The sequence below is a fragment of the Onychomys torridus genome, chromosome 5 (genome assembly GCF_903995425.1).
Source record: "Onychomys torridus chromosome 5, mOncTor1.1, whole genome shotgun sequence".
Lineage (NCBI taxonomy): Eukaryota > Metazoa > Chordata > Mammalia > Rodentia > Cricetidae > Onychomys > Onychomys torridus.
The window spans coordinates 69039312-69056347 of record NC_050447.1 but is presented as its reverse complement, the minus strand read 5'-3'; the positions used below and the strand labels follow the sequence as shown (position 1 = coordinate 69056347).

The window sequence follows — 17036 nt, the reverse complement described above, 5'->3', positions numbered from 1 at the left end:
TTATTATTATTTATGTGTATTGGTACTTTGCTCTGGGTGTTAGGTCCCCTGAAACTGGAATTACAGACAGGTGTAAGCTACCATGTGGGTGTAGGGAATTGAACCTAGGTCCTCTGGAAAAGCAGTCTTAATCATTGAACCATCTCTCCATCCCCCAAATATTTTATTTTTAAAATCTAGTTAGGGGTCTGCAAGATGGCTCAGCTGGTAAGGATGCTTGCCACCAAATGTGACCTTGACTTTGATTCCTGGAACCCACATGGTAGGAGAGAACTGACTTCTGCAGGTTGTCCTCTGACCTCTACACTCATGCCATAGCATGATACACACACAACATACTTATACACATATACAAATAAATAAATATTTTAGAATCAATCAAACATATACATGTATAAAACCTGCTACTTTTACGTATGGAAGCTAGTAAGCAATAAGTAAACACTTTTATAAATGGAAAAGTAACTTGAGACACTATCAGTTTTTCTTCAGTATCAGTTTTGCTTTAAAAACAGATACTTCTGAGCTTCATTCGTCTATTCTCCTTTTCCATCCAGACTGAAAATAGGTAGTTTAATTTCTTGGTACTTGTATAATTTCACCAGTTGCTAGGCTTGGAAAACTAGAGTAAATTTCTCTTGTTACTAATTTGTCTAGTTATTCAGACTCTCACATTCAGTATTCATAAAATGAGAAGACTAATACACATTATCAGTAATTCTTCCTGTATTTCACTAAAATTCTGTAAGTAACTAGAACTTATTTACTAAATACCTACTATATTATCAATTTATAGCCTCTGCTATAAATTTGAAGTATGTAAACTAAGTTCTTTGTCCTCAATGATCTTATGCAGCATTTATGGAATTATTAAAAAAGAAGTAAGATGTCATAGATTCAACATGTAAAGAGCTCCATGTGCTTCAGGAACAGGCAGTAGGTAATCTTACACCAGATTGGAAGAACAGATGAGATTTCAAGCAACATGTTCCATTATACTCCATTGGGAAGGATAGTGAGTGGATGAGCAACATTAAAGACAAAGTGTTCTGTGCAAGGTGTGGGAAAGAGTTGGGAAACAGGTCGGATAAGACTACGTTATATGTATCTTCAAAGTAGGACGAGTTGGTTGGAATTCAGTCCAGTGTGAGGAAGAGCTGCACAGTGAGATGGAGAAGTGCACAGGAAGGGAAAGATTTGGGCCAGTAAGTTCCCTGAGGGAGAAAATGCTGCTACTAAAGAAAACTTAAACTGTATAACAAAGCTGTGTGTGCTTTTGCCTCTTTCCTCTTAAAAGTGTATTCAGAGCCAGGCGGTGGTGGCTCACGCCTTTATTCCCAGCACTCGGGAGGCAGAGGCAGGTAGATATCTGTGAGTTCAAGGCCAGCCTGGGCTACAGAATGAGAGCGAGATCCAGGACAGGCTCCAAAACTACACAGAGAAACCCTGTCTCGGGGGGATAAAGAAAAGTGTATTCAGCTTGATAGCCAAATGCAATTTCTCCATTAAAGTGACATGATTTTGTTTGTTTGTTTGTTTTGTTTTTCGAGACAGTTTCTCTGTGTAGCTTTGTGCCTTTCCTAGAATTCACTTTGGAGACCAGGCTGGCCTCAAACTCACAGAGATCCGCCTGGCTCTGCGCCGCCCGCCCTTCCCCTCCCCCCACCCCCAGCTAAGTGACATGATTTTTATTCACTTATTTATTTTGTAGTTTTAGGGATTGTTGAACTATTATTTGTACAGTGTGGCCATGGGTTCGGTTCTATATATGTCTGAGACTGAGTCTAAACAGGATAACCTTTTAATTATTCAAAGCTATAAGAAAGGGGAAAAGAGGTATATATACATATTATTTTTCTTTTTTCTAGTCTGGTGGCTTAGAAATGTACAGTTTTTTACAGTGTTTCTCACAATTATTTTCAGTTCTGATCATTTATTGTTCTGAGAAAATGGCTATTATTTAATTCATACTTTTTATGTGAAGTGGTATAAAAACAATAGTATAGCATTTATCTTTCTAAATGTATTTTTCTACTTTTGTCCTGTTTTCAAGGCCTAGTAAATGATAAAGAGTCCAAAGATTCTATGACAGAAGGGGACAATCTTGAAGAGGATGAAGAAGAAGAAGAAGGAGGAGCTGAAACTGAAGAACAGTCTGGAAATGAAAGTGAAGTAAATGAACCAGAAGAAGAAGTAATTACTTTTATTTCTAACAGATAAGTTTGTGGATATATGTGTAGGGAATATTTTGATTGAGTAAATATTTTAAAAGTTTTTATTACATTAGTTTGTGTATATGTACACACACACACACACACACACACACACACACACCTCTACCTGTGCCACAGCACCCCAAGTGGAGCTCAGGGACTGATTTGTTGGAGTAAGTTTTCTCAGGTTTTAGAGGTTGTACTCAGGCCATTAGGCTTGACAGTAAGTGCTTTTCCATGCTGAGCCATCTCTCCAGCCTGAGTGAAGACTTCCTAATTAATAGAGATCTTCTCCTTAGTTTTATTGCTGAAAATGTTGCTAATATATTTCTATTATAATATCCCTTGATTAAGGGTTTTTATAGATACCAAAACTAGGTTGATCATAGCATTTTTATTTAATTAGCAATTTGAGAAAAAAAATTTTTTTTTATCTCCTATGTATCTTAATCTTACTGTTGAATGTGGACAATCTATGGGCTTTACAATCTGAAAAACAATTGTATTGACTAATATTCATATACTTTGCTTTATTCTTACCAACTTGAGTAGTTCTGAAATCTTACATTACATTGTACATAATAATTAGTTTGCCCTTTTGTTATTTATGACTCTTAGGCCAAAGTATGTGAAATTGCTTCTCTGCCATTTATGATCCACTGAAATGTTTTCTTGTTCCTGGGAAAATGGCTTACTTTGTGATATGCTTGCCATGCAATCAAGAGTACCGTTGCATTCAGTCCCCAAAATACAAGTACAAAAAAAAATTTTTTTTAATACAAACAACTCAAAAAAAAAAACCAGGCATGGTGGCATATGCCTTTAATCCCAGCACTTGGGAAGCAGAGACAGGCAGATCTCTGTGAGTTCAAGGCCAGCCTGGTCTAGATAGTGAGTTCCAGCACAGCTAGAGCTATGTAAAGAGACCCTGTCTTAAAACAAACAAACCTAGGCCAGATAGGGTATTAATAAGTGCTTGAAATTATAGCTCTGGAGAGTGAAGACAAGTGGATTCCTGGAGCTCATTGCCCAACCAGCCCTGCCTACTTGGTGAGTCCTAATGAGAGACCCTGTCTTAAATAAAGAAAGGGTAGGGTCTGGAATTACAGCTCAGAAGTTAAGAGCACATACTGCTCCTGCAAAGGACTTGAATTCAGTTCTCAGCACCCACTTCAGTGACTCAGAATCACCTCTAACTCCAGCCCCATGTCTTCCTTCTGGTCTCTGTGGTCACATGCAGACAAACACATGCATGTAATTTAATATAAAGTAGAAGCTGGAGAAATGGCTCATTGGTTAAGAGCACTTATTACTCATATAGCGAACATAGGGTCACTCCCTAGTACCCACTTATAGGCAGCCCACCAACTGCCTATAGTTCCAGTTCCAACGGAGACAGCTTCCTCTCTGTCCCCAGGCACTAGGCACACATAGTGTACATATGTATATACAGACAAAATAGTCATGCAGATACAATGAAAAAAATAAATCATACATATATATATTAAAAATAGGACTTTTGTTTGTTTTGTTTTTAAGTAGGCTAAATATAAGGTAGAATAATAATGAGGGTAAAATTTAAATCAGAAATTGAACAGTTCCCTGATTTTTGTATACATCCCAAATTACACAATCATTATGACTTAAGTGTATATGACTTTTTGTGTTGAGTGCTTAAGGCAATTAGGATGGTGTGATAGCTTTTCAACATTGAAAAAAGCTTATAATTAATACTTAAGTATTTGAGGAAATTGAGTTTGAGTTTTAAAGTTTTGGTTTGAGTATATGAAACCTAGATATTTAGAGAATATATGTAGTTTAGTGTTTAAAAGAATATTAATTGTTCATAGAGTCATAAAGGTTTTTTTTTGGTTTTGTTTTGTTTTTTGGTTTTTTGAGACATGGTTCCTCTGTGTAACTTTGTGCCTTTCTTGGAACTTGCTTTGGAGAACAGGCTGGCCTTGAACTAACAGAGATCCGCCTGCCTCTGCCTCCTAAATCAGGTATTACAGGCGTGTGCCACCACCGCCCGGCAAAAAGTAGATATTTTTAAAGCTCCATTTAGAATTAAAGAGTAAAGGGCCCAGTAATTTAAGGTAATTAAGATTTTCTGCAGGAGAAGTGAAAATCTGAAGACCATGTTTTCTTTAAGCCTATAAGTTCTCTAGCTATTAACAAACATGTGGTGTGATTTAACTACACAAGTAGTTTTACTGTTAGAAATGAATGATTGTGAAAAGCAGAAGAGTCAATATGTGTGGCTTTCCTAATTGGCTAGTATTTATAGACAGCAGGAATGTACTTTTAGATATTTATGTGCTGCTGCTTTCTCTTTCAAACCTACAGCTCCCTTAAAGTAGATGAAAAGTAAATTAACAATTGAAAGCTGGAGTATGTTTCCATAATTGGTTTCAGCATAACAGACAGACATTATGTTGATTTATTTTCAAAATGAAATTGCTATAGAAAAAAGTTCTGTAATATAAATTTAATTGGCTTAAGTACTTTATATAACACAGGGAAATGAGACAGCATTTCCTTTTAGATTTTAACACTAGTAATTGTCTTTGTATTTTTCTGTGTGATTAATTAGATAAAATCTAATGAATTTAACATCCTCAGTAAATATGAAGCAGCTTTCTTACGTGAAGAATGCAAGGTGTATTTTTCTTTTTAAGTGCATTTCTTTGTTCTCTTAAAGATCTTTTTTTAAGATTTATTAATTTAATGTACATTGGGGTTTTGCCTGCATATGTGTCTGTGAGGGTGTCAGATTCCCTGGAACTGGAGTTACAGACAGTTGTGAACTTCCATGTAGATGATGGGAATTGAACCTGGGTCTTTTGGAAGAGCAACCAGTGCTCTTAATTATTGAGCCATCTACCTCTCCAGCCCCCATTTCTTTGTTTTCAATGTTGAACTTTTTGCTTTGGAAGGGTATTACTTATATTTCAAATCAAAGAAGGTAATATTGCACATGATGTATCTCTGCTAAGGAGAAATGCAAACAAAATGTTTAATTGGAGTAGTTATGTGGCTAAAAAGATGTGTTGACTTTGAGAAAAATGAGATTGGAATGCTTCTCCTCACCCTCCAAGGTCACTGTTCAGTAGGGCATCATAAGGATTTAGCTCAGTGGTATATATATGTATGTTAAGCATGCGTATAACCTTGAGTTCAGTTCTTCAGTACCCTTCCCAACAGAGCTACTGTTCTGTTTTCATCTTGGTTCTATTTTTTATGTGTATGAGTGTTTTACTAGCATGTATGTATTTATGTATATATGTATGTATGTTATACCATGTGTGTGCTGTGCCCCCAGAGGCCATAAGAGGGCACTGAGCCTTTACATCTGGACTACAGACCATTGTGAGCTGTCATGTGGGTTCTAGGAACTGGACCAGGATCCTCTGCAAGAACAGCAAGTGCTCCTAACCATTGAGCCATCTCTCCAACCCCATCTTGGTTGTTTTATATGTCTTAGCACCTCCTAACCGCTATAAAACTCAAATAGCTACTGAAGATTAAGTAAATGATCTACTAAAACATAATTTTCTGCAACATGTAATTTATCAAAAGAAAGTATAAAATGTATTGTTATAATAGCAATAATAGTTATTTACTGAACTTTTGCTATTCTGTTCATTATCATAGGTACACTATATAATTGTTTCTTATAAATACAGTTGATATTAGTGAAAACTAAAGTACAAATAGGGTAAATAATTTGCCCACTCTCTCAGAGTAGTAGCAGAGCCAGTATACATCATGGGCACTTTGTTACTTATTATGTTGCTTCTCCTTACCAGCTCAGGTTTTGTGGTGTATCAACAATCACTTTATAATTCAACCCATTATTTTGTTAGTATTTAGGGAAATCAGAACAGATGTATTCTTATTTTTCAAAAATGAATGTTTTTATCCAGTTGGCCCTTCTTTTATGCGTTCAACTATTCACATATAAAAAATATTCGAGAATAATACATTTGTTTTAAACATATGCAGACTGTTTTAGTCATACCTGAGACAATGCTATGTAGCACTTACATTGCATTAGATAGTTTAAGCGATCTGGATGGAGATACTTATACTCCACGGGAGTCCTTGAACCAATCCTGAGATGCAGTTTTATTGACTGAGAAATAGGGGGTGATGCTAATTCATTTAGCTTAGTTTAATCTAGTTTTTTAATAGGAAGCATCTTTTATTATTAATTGATTTATGGGAGGGGCTGGGAAGATGGCTCATTTGGTAAAGTGCTTGTCTTGCAAAATTCGAACACCTGAATTTTATCTCCAGTACCCACATATAATCTCATCTCTGAGACTGAGATGAGATAATCCCAGAGGATCACTGGCCACCCAATCTAACCGAATCAGTGAGCCCTAGATTCAGTGAGAGACCCTGTCCCCTAAACTATATTATACACACAACACAAACAATAATTCATTTTCTTCAAGGGCAAATATAAGATGAGCTTTTTGTTTTGTGTGTTTTTGTTTGTTTGCTTGCTTGCTTATTTTTGAGACAGGGTCTCATGTACCCTAGGCTGCTCTTGAATTTACTTTGTACCTGAAGATGACCTTGTCCTGCTTGGGTTGTTGTTGTAGTAAACACCATCATCAAAAGCAGCTTGGAAGGAGGAAGGTGTAGTTGATGTTACAGGTTGCAGGCCTTCATTTCGGAAAGGCAAGACAGGAGTCTAGATGCAGAGAGTAAGGCAGAGACTGGAGGAATACTGCTTACTGGCTTGCCCAGGATTTTGTTTGTTTTTTGTTTTGTTGTTGTTGTTTTATGTGCATTGGTATTTTGCCTACATGGATGTCTGTGTTTGGATGTCAGGTACCCTGGAACTGGAGTTACAGACAATTGTCAGCTGCCATTTGGGTGCTGGGAATTGAACTCAGGACTTCTGAAAGAGCAGCCACTGCTCTTAACTGCTGAGCCATCTCTCTAGCCCTGCCCAGTTATTATTATTTTAAATAATCCGAGACCACCTGCCCAGAGTGGCCTGGCCCACCCCACATCAATTATTAATTAAAATAATGCCCCACACACATGCCCACAGGTCAGTCTGATGGAGGCAGTTACTCATTTGAGTTTCCCTCTTCTCAGGTGACTCTAGCTTGGCTCAAACAGAAACTCAACAGTATAACCTTGAACTGACCATGCTTCCTTAGCTACTGGGATTTATTATAAGCATATGTAGTATGCCTAACTAAGAGCATCATTTGTGAATTTAATTTTAAATTGCAGAACTACCTTAAATAATTCTTGCATTTAGAAAATGAAGTTTATACTTTAATGTTTTTTTTAAACTTTTATTATTTATTGGAGGTGGTGGATAGGTATGGGTGCATGTGTACCACAGCACTTATTTGAAGTTCATAAGACAGCTTGTGGGAGTCAGTTCTTTCATTCCGCTATTCCAGGGATCAAGCTCAGGTCATCAGGCTTTCTGGAGAACACTTACTTACTAGACATCATATTCTTTATGCAGTCTTTCCATGTAGAACTCTAAAAACTTTATAGATGTTTGTAGTAAGAGCATACTTTTAGGACTTTGGAATTATTGTTTTACGTATGCACAACTAATAGTAGTATAAATTTGTTGTAGCTTATTAGGTTTCCTAGTGGCTGTGCCCAGCAGGACTGTGTGAGAGGTTGATTGGACCACGGGCCTGGGTACCAGATGTTTGTAAGGGTCAACACTTGACTGTAACTAGCAGGGAATAGGGTGGGGTCTTTTGCTCCACCCCATGGCATTATTTAATAATAATAAATAGACCTTTGTAATAAAGTTCTGGGCCAGTGGATAAGGATCCAGGCCCACCCGAGTCTATCCTGTGTTTTCTCTGTTTCTCTCCCCTCTATTTCTAAATAAGTCTCTTATACCTCATTCCTCAAGAGTCCATGGGGTAAATAATGGTGGCAGCTGGCCCCCCACAGAAATTTAAGTCATTTATTTTAGGGAGTATTTCTCACTTATCTTGGCACATTGAAAGCAGCTGAGTTTAGTATAGTGGACTTAAAACTTTTATTGACACCTAGTTGACCTAGTTACTGAGTGTATAGTTTGTGGTACCTAGATACACCATGTAATGATCAGGTTGGTAATTATTAATTCTGTCTCAAACATTGATGATTTCTGTGCTGTCCTGTCACTTGTGCCAGTGTGAATGGAACTGAAGGGTATTATGTAAAGTGAAATAAGCTACAGAAAGAATAGCATGTTTTTCACTCATTCAGGGAAGCTAAAAAGAAGGGAAAAAAAGGAATCTCATGTTTGAGAGTCATGTGTCTATTGAGTAACAGTGGGTCCTTGGGCAAGTTACTTAACTATTCTGAGCTGCAGATTGAATTTTTGTTCAGTTTTTACTGTAAAAAGTGGGAACAATAAAGTCCAAGGTAACACTTCTAAACTAAAGCACCTTGTAAAATTTAGTTCCATATCATGGCTTTTAACTGGTGATACTAAATTTGAAGTTTGCAGAATTAGATGGATATTCAAAAATAACTGCAGTGAGAAACCTCTTTAGAGGCGAGAAGGACTAAAGACTCAGGAAACGCTTTCCCATGTAATTCAGGGCATGCCACAGCTCTGTGCGCTGTTTGACCTGTGACTAGCTTTTAGCCTCTGGCATGTAGGAATGTTGCCTTCTGACTTTGTCCTGTCATTCATTTTGAACAGACTCCATAAAAGGAAGCTTCTTAAGGCATGTAAAAGTCCTCTTTCAAAGGGTTTTAATCATCTACTGATGTTAATTTCAGGAGGGTTCTGATGATGATGATGAGGGAGAAGAAGAGGAAGAGGAGAATACTGATTACCTCACAGATTCCAACAAGGAGAATGAAACTGATGAAGAGAATGCTGTATGTATGGCCGGATTTTTTTTAATTGTGTAGTGTTTTTAATATTTGAATCTTAGCCTGTTATTATGTAAGATAAATAGCTTTCTTGGGAACTCACTTGCACTCAGTTTTCCCTTTGGTAACAAGTTCTTTTAACCTTTACTCTTTGGTTATGTTGACCACATCGGTATAGAAAACCTCTGACCTATGAAGCGTCACAGTGAAAATTTGTTGTGGCATTTTCTTTGTTTTGATAAGGAGGTGATGATCAAAGGAGGTGGACTGAAACATGTCCCTTGTGTAGAAGATGAGGACTTCATTCAAGCTCTGGACAAAATGATGCTAGAAAACCTTCAGGTATGAAATATTCTCTGTTTAAAGACTCTTTTGAACACAAAACATTGTAGCGCACAAAGTCTGATTGATGTGAGAGTCTTTGTAAACAACCACCTCTGTAGCATATCTCCCTCATGTACATAAGTTGTTACTGCCAGCACATCCCGGGTCCCTGATTTGCAGTTAGGGGAGAGAGAGACAGAGACAGATGGAGAGGGAGAGGGAGGAGAGGGAGAGGAAGGAGAAGAAGAGAGAGAGGTGGGGGGATAAATGTAGTTAATGTAAGACTGGGAACAGTCTTTTTTTTTTTTTTTTCTCCAGAGCTGAGGACTGAACCCAGGGCCTTGTGCTTGCTAGGCAAGCGCTCTACCACTGAGCTAAATCCCCAACCCTTTTTAAAAAAATTATTATTATTATTATTATTATTATTATTATTATTATTACTATTATTATTGTTGTTTTGTTTTGTTTTTGTTTTTGGAGACAGGGTTTCTCTGTGTAGCTTTGCGCCTTTCCTGGAACTTGCTTTGGAGACCAGTCTGGCCTCGAACTCACAGAGATCCACCTGCCTCTGCCTCCCGAGTGCTGGAATTAAAGCCGCCGCCACCGCCACCACCACCACCACCACCGCCCGACGGGAACAGTCATTTTTTAGAGCATGCACTACCCTTACTGAGCTTGGTTCCCACCATCAGTGTTGGACACCACCAGAAGATCAATAAATCTTTGTGTCCACAACATTAGTAAACTAGATTGGTGGGAGGGGGTGAGACATGGTTTCTCTCTATGGCTCTGGCTGTCCTGGAACTCACTCTGTAGACCAGGCTGGCCTTGAACTCAGAGATCACCTGCCCAGCTAATAAACTAGATTTTATCAGAACTCACAAGGCTGTTTGTTTTTGATTTAGTACGTGGTGCTGGAGATCAAACCCAAGACTTTGTACATACTAGCTGGGCACTGAACTGCATCCCTAACCCTCAATATAGTAATTATTTAAAATACCATAGTAATTTGGAATAATTACATTTTTCTATAATTGGAGAGAAAATCCTTTGGGTCGTTTGCATCTGCTTATAAATTACTGTCCCTCTTTGGTGGTGTAACAGTGCTTTTGTTAGAACATGGAGTTAGTGAGGAGCAAGTGCTGCGGTAGGTTCAGTGAAGGGAAGAAGTGACGATGTTCAGTGTTCATCAATAGATAATTATTGATCAGTCTGTGCTAGAAAGGGAGGGGAGATGGGAGTGGCCAGAGTAGGCTGTAGAGCAAGGCAGTTTGTCTTGTTTTTGGTTTGTTTAAGACATTAGGTCACTATATGCTAACGAACTGGTTCTTTCGAGAAGAAACACTGGATTTTACTAATGGCACAGTTACTGAAGGGATCAACATATCTCCTTCATCGCTCTCCAAAGTATTTATTACTCTTCCTATAGTTATTAAGTTTATAATATCATTATACAAATATTAAGGATTAGGCCAATTTGCTTATATATCCAGATGTTCTGGTATATATATTTAGGGGTGGTGGTGTTTGGTTAGTTGGGGTTTTTGTTTGTTTGTTTTGTTTTGTTCCCAACATAATATTTTTATTAATTATTTGGGAATTTCATACAGTGTACCCTGAACACTTGCCTTCCATTCCTCCCAGGTCTACCCTCCCACACCTGTGCTCCTTCCTCCAAAAAAACTAAAGAATAAATCAAAACACCAGTCCAATTTGTGTTGCCCATATACTCATTGACACTTGGTCATACTCAGCCCCTTAAAGAAAACTGAGTCCTTTCCCACCCACCCCCATGGCCCCCACCCCCACCAGAGGCCATCAACTGTGGAGAACTACACTTCAGCATCTTTATCACAATTTTTAAGGACTTTCTTTAGTAGCTTCCTGTCTTAACTGTTCCTTCCCTTTTTTTGGAGTGGGAAGGTTTTCACAGAAGCCTTCAGTGTCTCTCTGGTTTTTGTTTTGTTTGGGGGCTGTTGTTGTTTGAGGCAAAGTCCTATTATGAGGCTGAGGCTTCAGTCCTTGATTGACTCCATTACATTTAGGCCTATAGCAGCGCAGAAGCGTCATGAAGGAAGTGCATGATTTAGGAAACATGTCATCCCAAGGAAACAAGGGACCAGGGACAAGATACATTCCTAAGAACATGTCTCCAGTTACTTGCTTCCTACAGCCAGGCTAGTATTGGTTAGACCTCTTGTCACTGTGACAACCACCTGAGAAAACAACTTATAGGGAAGAAAGATTACTTTTAGTGCTGTTTCAGTCCATTTCTGCTTTATGCCTGGAGGCATGGTAGTAGGGTGTATGATAAAGACTGTTTACCTCAGGAGTCAGGGTAAAGACTCTTCAGAGGTACTTTCTCCATAATGCATTTCCTCCAACAAGTTCTCACCTCTTAAAATTTCCAATACTTCCCAAAGTGACGCTCCTAGATGGGACTACAGAATGAGTTCAAGGCCACCCTGGGCAACTTAGTGGGTTCAAACATGTCTCAAGAAAAATAATAAAAAGGTTGAGGATGTGGCTCAGTGGTAGGATGTACCTAGACATGTTCAAGGCCCTGAACTCAATCTCTGGCACTACAAATTAATCATATATGTGTTTAATGTAGGACAATTTGCTTAGTACTGGTTGTTTGTTTGTATGTGTATGTTAGCATATGTAAGAGAAACTCTGGAGGAATATAACCCATTACTGATGGTGGTTGCATCTTTGGCTGAGACAGAGAGAGGTAAGATAAAGGAATTAGTATATACAGTAATATATTTTTTTTAAAAAGATTTATTTATTTATTATGTATACAGCATGTATGACTGCAGGCCAGAAGAGGGCACCAGACCTCAGGTGGTTGTGAGCCACCAATGTGGTTGCTGGGATTTGAACTCAGGACCTCTGGAAGAGCAGTCAGTGCTCTTAACCTCTGAGCCATCTCTCCAGCCCACGAATACATTTTTGTATTTAAATATCTTACAAAAAGAATGTATTAATTTTGTAATCATTAATAATTTAAAAATACAGGTCAAGATTTGCCTAATGATACTTTTCATTTTTTAAGTAAAAGATCTTCATAAATCTAATGAATCTGGGACTATATCAGGCCAGTTCTAATAAAGTATAACTTAGAAAACAAAAATCAATAAAACTGTCATTTTTGTTTGATTGGCAAGTCTCTTGAATATATGAAGCTTGTATCAAAAGATGATTTAGATGTTAGAAGAACAATTTTGAGACCTTGAAAGGAATCAGGCCTGCTACAGGATGTAGACAGGAATTGTTAGCATAAATTTAAGATTCCCACTTTCTTAAATACATCGTTTCAGGTCCCTGCTTTTACACTTGTTCTTCTGTTTAAATTTTTTTCTCTATTTTTAAAATTGCTATTTTACCATCTGCTTGGAAGAAGTTACACTAAGTCTTTAATATTCTCAAATGTCCCATTTCTGTTCAGTCTTTCATGAAATGCCTGTACCTACCAACTCCCAGTTAGACATAACTAGTCACCTCTATACAAGTAGTAAGTACCTCTAATGCATTATAGCTTTTGCATATGTCTCATTTAAAAGTTTACAAGCTTTCTGAAGGTACACTAAATAATTACCCCCACCCCTTCCCTGTGTGTATGTGTGTGTGTGTTAGACTGATAGACATTGTGTGTATTTGTCTGTCACTCTTCACATTATTTTTTGAACCTAGAGATTGGCTTAGACTGTCAGTGAGCCCCTGGGATTTTCCTGTGTCTGCTTGCCAACGCTGGGACTACAAGTATTAATATACCCAGCCTCTTATTTTATTATTAATCAATTAATTTATTTATTTATTGAAAGATGTATTTATTTATTATGTATACATCATATGTGACTGCAGGCCAGAAGAGGGCACCAGATCTCATTACAGATGGTTATGAGCCACCTTGTGGTTGCTGGGAATTGAATTCAGGACCTCTGGAAGAGCAGTCAGTGCTCTTAACCTCTGAGCCATCTCTTCAACCCCTATACCCAACCTTTTATATGGGTGCTAGTGATCCAAACTTCACCTACTGAGCCATCCCCCCTCACCCCTTGACTAAATCATTTTACTCTTAACTACCTCTAAGCTTAACACTAAGAAAGCATCAATGGAGGTTCATATAATTAATCATTTGGAAAATTCATTGTAAATTCTAAAATCAGTTGATACTACAACCAAGAAGTTAATATGAATTGCTACAGATTTCATTTGTTCTTCAGTGTTAGAGCCCCTGTTGTATGTAAAGTACTGCTTTTGGTACTGGAGAGAGGGTAATAAGCCCTCAGTCTAGTGGAAGAGTCAGACTTCACACACTGAGACTTTCTGGTAATTACAATAGCAGATGTGTGGTATGAAATCTGTAGCTTTTTAGGTAGTGAGATAGTCCTTGGCTTCATTTGTGTTTCAAAGTCCCTGGATCTTAGGGTTGTGTTTTAAGAAACACCATGTTGACTAGGAGGTGGTGGCGCACGCCTTTAATCCCAGCACTTGGGAGGCAGAGGCCGATGGATTTCTGTGAGTTCAAGGCCAGCCTGGTCTACAAAAAGTGAGTTCCAGGACAGCCAGGACTGTTACACAGAGAAACGTTGTCTCAAAAAAAAAAAAAAAAAAGAAAAGAAAGAAAAGGAAATACCATTGTTTGCAGTTTCTATTTCTCTGTGTCTCAGAATATTTATATACTTTTTAAATTTCTGTCTTGAAGCAGAGAAGTGGTGAATCTGTTAAAGTGCACCAACTTGATGTTGCTATTCCTTTGCATCTCAAAAGCCAGCTGAGGAAAGGGCCCCCACTTGGTGGGGGAGAAGGAGAGACAGAGTGTGCAGACACAATGCCATTTGTCATGTTAACAAGAAAAGGCAATAAACAGCAGGTAAGAAATGTCCACTGTGTAGTTAATTGTTGGTTATCAGGTGTGAGAATTAACTCTGTTTAATAAATTCTAAGTTACTCTTTTTCTATAAAAAGAAATGGAAACTTTTAAAACATTCAGTGGTAGAAATATTGTCCATTATATGTGTGGAAATGCATTGATTGACTTTTACAGAATGGATATGAGTTAATGGAAAGGACATTTAAATTCTAAGTGCATATATATTTGTAAGAATATATAAATTCCTTATCTTTACTATATATAAGGAAGCTCAGTATGGGTAGAGAAGAAGATACTAACATCTCAAGAAAATGCTGAGCTGCCAAAGTTTTCCTTGAAATCTGTTCTCTGACCCCGTGCCTTCTCTTTTAGTCTTACTATAATCTCTTTCTTTGCCATATGTTACATATGGTCCCTCAAAATCATTTCCTTAGCTATTAAGCCATTATTTTAGGGATTCATGTGTTCATTTAGCAGATATTTACTAAGCATCAACTCTGAGCCCCTAAGCATGTATATGTGTCTAGGTCCTAGGACTATAGTGACATACATGATGGAACATCTCTCCTCATGGGTCTTATATCCTACTGAGATAATAAGACATGGCATACAGGGATAAAGGCTAGCTCTCAGAACAGTTCCCAGATGCACATGTATCGGTTCTGTTTTATGTTTTATCATTTCTGATATCAGGTTCATTTCTAAAGTTGATTAACTCATGTAATAATTAACACTTTTTCCATTTTAATGATAAGTAAAATAATGGTATATTAAAATTAAATACTAGGTTTTATGAAATAAGATAGCTGCCACAGGTAAGTCTACTCCTTGGTTTTCATGTTATTCACATAGCCATTTGTCTGTTTGTTTTCATGCTAGGCCCTTTGTATAGAGCATAAGTTAAGCAAATCTTCCTCTCTTGGAGCTTTCTTTCTGGTTTAGGGAGGTATTAGGGAGAAATTCAGTGTCAGCTTGGGGTAATGTGAGGGTACTAAAGCAAGGTAAAAAGAGTGACAGGAGTAGGGACAAGGAGACTTTCAGTGATTGTCATCTGATAGAAAGATGAGTTTATTCAAAGTAAGGATACCAGCATAGTGAGATGGCTCAGTGGGTGCAGGTGACAGTCTGAGTTCAACCCCAGAACCCACCTGAGAAGAGAGAACTGACTCCCAGAAATTATCCTCTGACATACACACTCTCTGTCTGCCTGTCTGTCTATCTCACATAAAGAGAGACAAATTGAACAAAGGTCTTCCTGGAGATGGAGGCTGAAAATCCCTAGGAAGAGGATAATAGTAAGCAAGAGTCCCTGAAAGATTAGCAGGGCTAGCTCCTGGTGAATGTCCATAATTTCTTGTTTAGATAAGGGATCATGGAAGCCCTACTTTATACCATTCTTTTGGTATCTGGTGTATAAAGAGGTCTCGATAACAAAATAATAGAGCCAGAGACTTCACATGGATGTCTGCTTCTCTGTCCCTTTTTCCTCCACAGTCCTAGGCCCAGCTTGCCTCCCTGCTATCCTTTCGGATTTAGCTTCTTCTGGATCTAGTAGCTGAGGCCCAGTCCTGTCACGTATCCCCAGGTCTTCCAAGCCTAGCTCCAGCCCCGAATTGGCTTCTTGAGGACAAAGAACAGCTCTATGCATTATCCTAAGTCACCAGTGCCAACAGATGGAAGCCCAAGCAAAGATGCTGATTCCTTGCACACACCTGCTAAGACCTGAACCTGGAACTAGCCCCTTCTTGAACCTGGGGCTCAAAATGGGCTGCCACCTACATGCCTTTATCCTTGTTTAGTAAGAGTTCTAGAACCCAGAAACTGTGTCACACTGCAGTATTCCTCTGCACCTTTCCAAGGAACTGGAGTGCAAGTACTCAAACCTTGGGAGTAGGCAAGATAGGGAGTCATTTAGCTCCCTAGGCAGGAAGAGGAGCCCTGACTCTTGACCTCCAGGAGTATGGCTGGGAGTCTCTATTCTTAGCTGCCAAGCTACTAGGCAGGTATGAGGGATGAGGGCCTGCTCCTTGGAAAAGACAACCCCCACTTAGGTAAGACCTGATACCCTTTCCTTCTTTTTCAGTTTAAAAAAAAAAAAGGGAGAAATTAAGACAATCACTAGCACCCTAGCCCCAAGGCTGAGGGTCACAGAGGCTTGAAGAACCTTGCAGCCATGCTCACCCACCCTCCATACTGCTTTCTCAGTCTGTCTGGTGTTTGGGCTATGTGACTAGATAAAATTCCCTTCTGCATTTTTTTTTTTTAATTTCTAGATGAGTATCTCTGTTCTTGTCCATAATTTCTTGTTTAGATAAGGGATCATGGAACTCCTACTTTATACCATTCTTTTGCTAGCTGGTATATAAAGAAGTCTCCATAATCGCACAATAATAGGGCCAGCAAGGACTTCACATGACTAACGTTAAAGTTAACATGTTAAAATCAAACACTAGCTTCCTTCATTACCCCCACCCTCTCCTCTGTGCAGGCAGGCATGCATGTGTGTGCATGTACACACACACACACACACACACACACACACACACACACACACACACACACACAGAGCTCTAAGCAGGTTTCCTTATGCTTTCAGAAGGCCCACCTCTCTGCTCTCTGTAGACTTTATGTGTTTACTCTGTCTCTAAGGAGGGAAGTGAGAGCTGGTTTTGTTTAGAATCCTAAATTAGGTTGTTGTACCCAGAGCTAGACTTTTTTTAAAAGAAAATTTAGTCATCACATTTTAGGTCTCC

General features: G+C 38.4%; 1 protein-coding gene across 2 annotated transcripts in view; it reads left to right on the top strand.

The window, feature by feature from the left end:
* Upf2 (UPF2 regulator of nonsense mediated mRNA decay) overlaps positions 1-17036 on the top strand; it is a 115616-nt gene that overhangs the window by 85734 nt on the left and 12846 nt on the right. Inside the window, exons 16-19 of one of the 2 annotated variants that reach the window (XM_036188005.1) lie at positions 2054-2193; positions 8985-9086; positions 9324-9422; positions 14116-14283. In XM_036188005.1, coding sequence (XP_036043898.1) covers positions 2054-2193; positions 8985-9086; positions 9324-9422; positions 14116-14283 — 509 coding nt within the window. The remainder of the gene's footprint in view (positions 1-2053; positions 2194-8984; positions 9087-9323; positions 9423-14115; positions 14284-17036) is intronic. The other variant, XM_036188006.1, reaches the window with a different exon arrangement.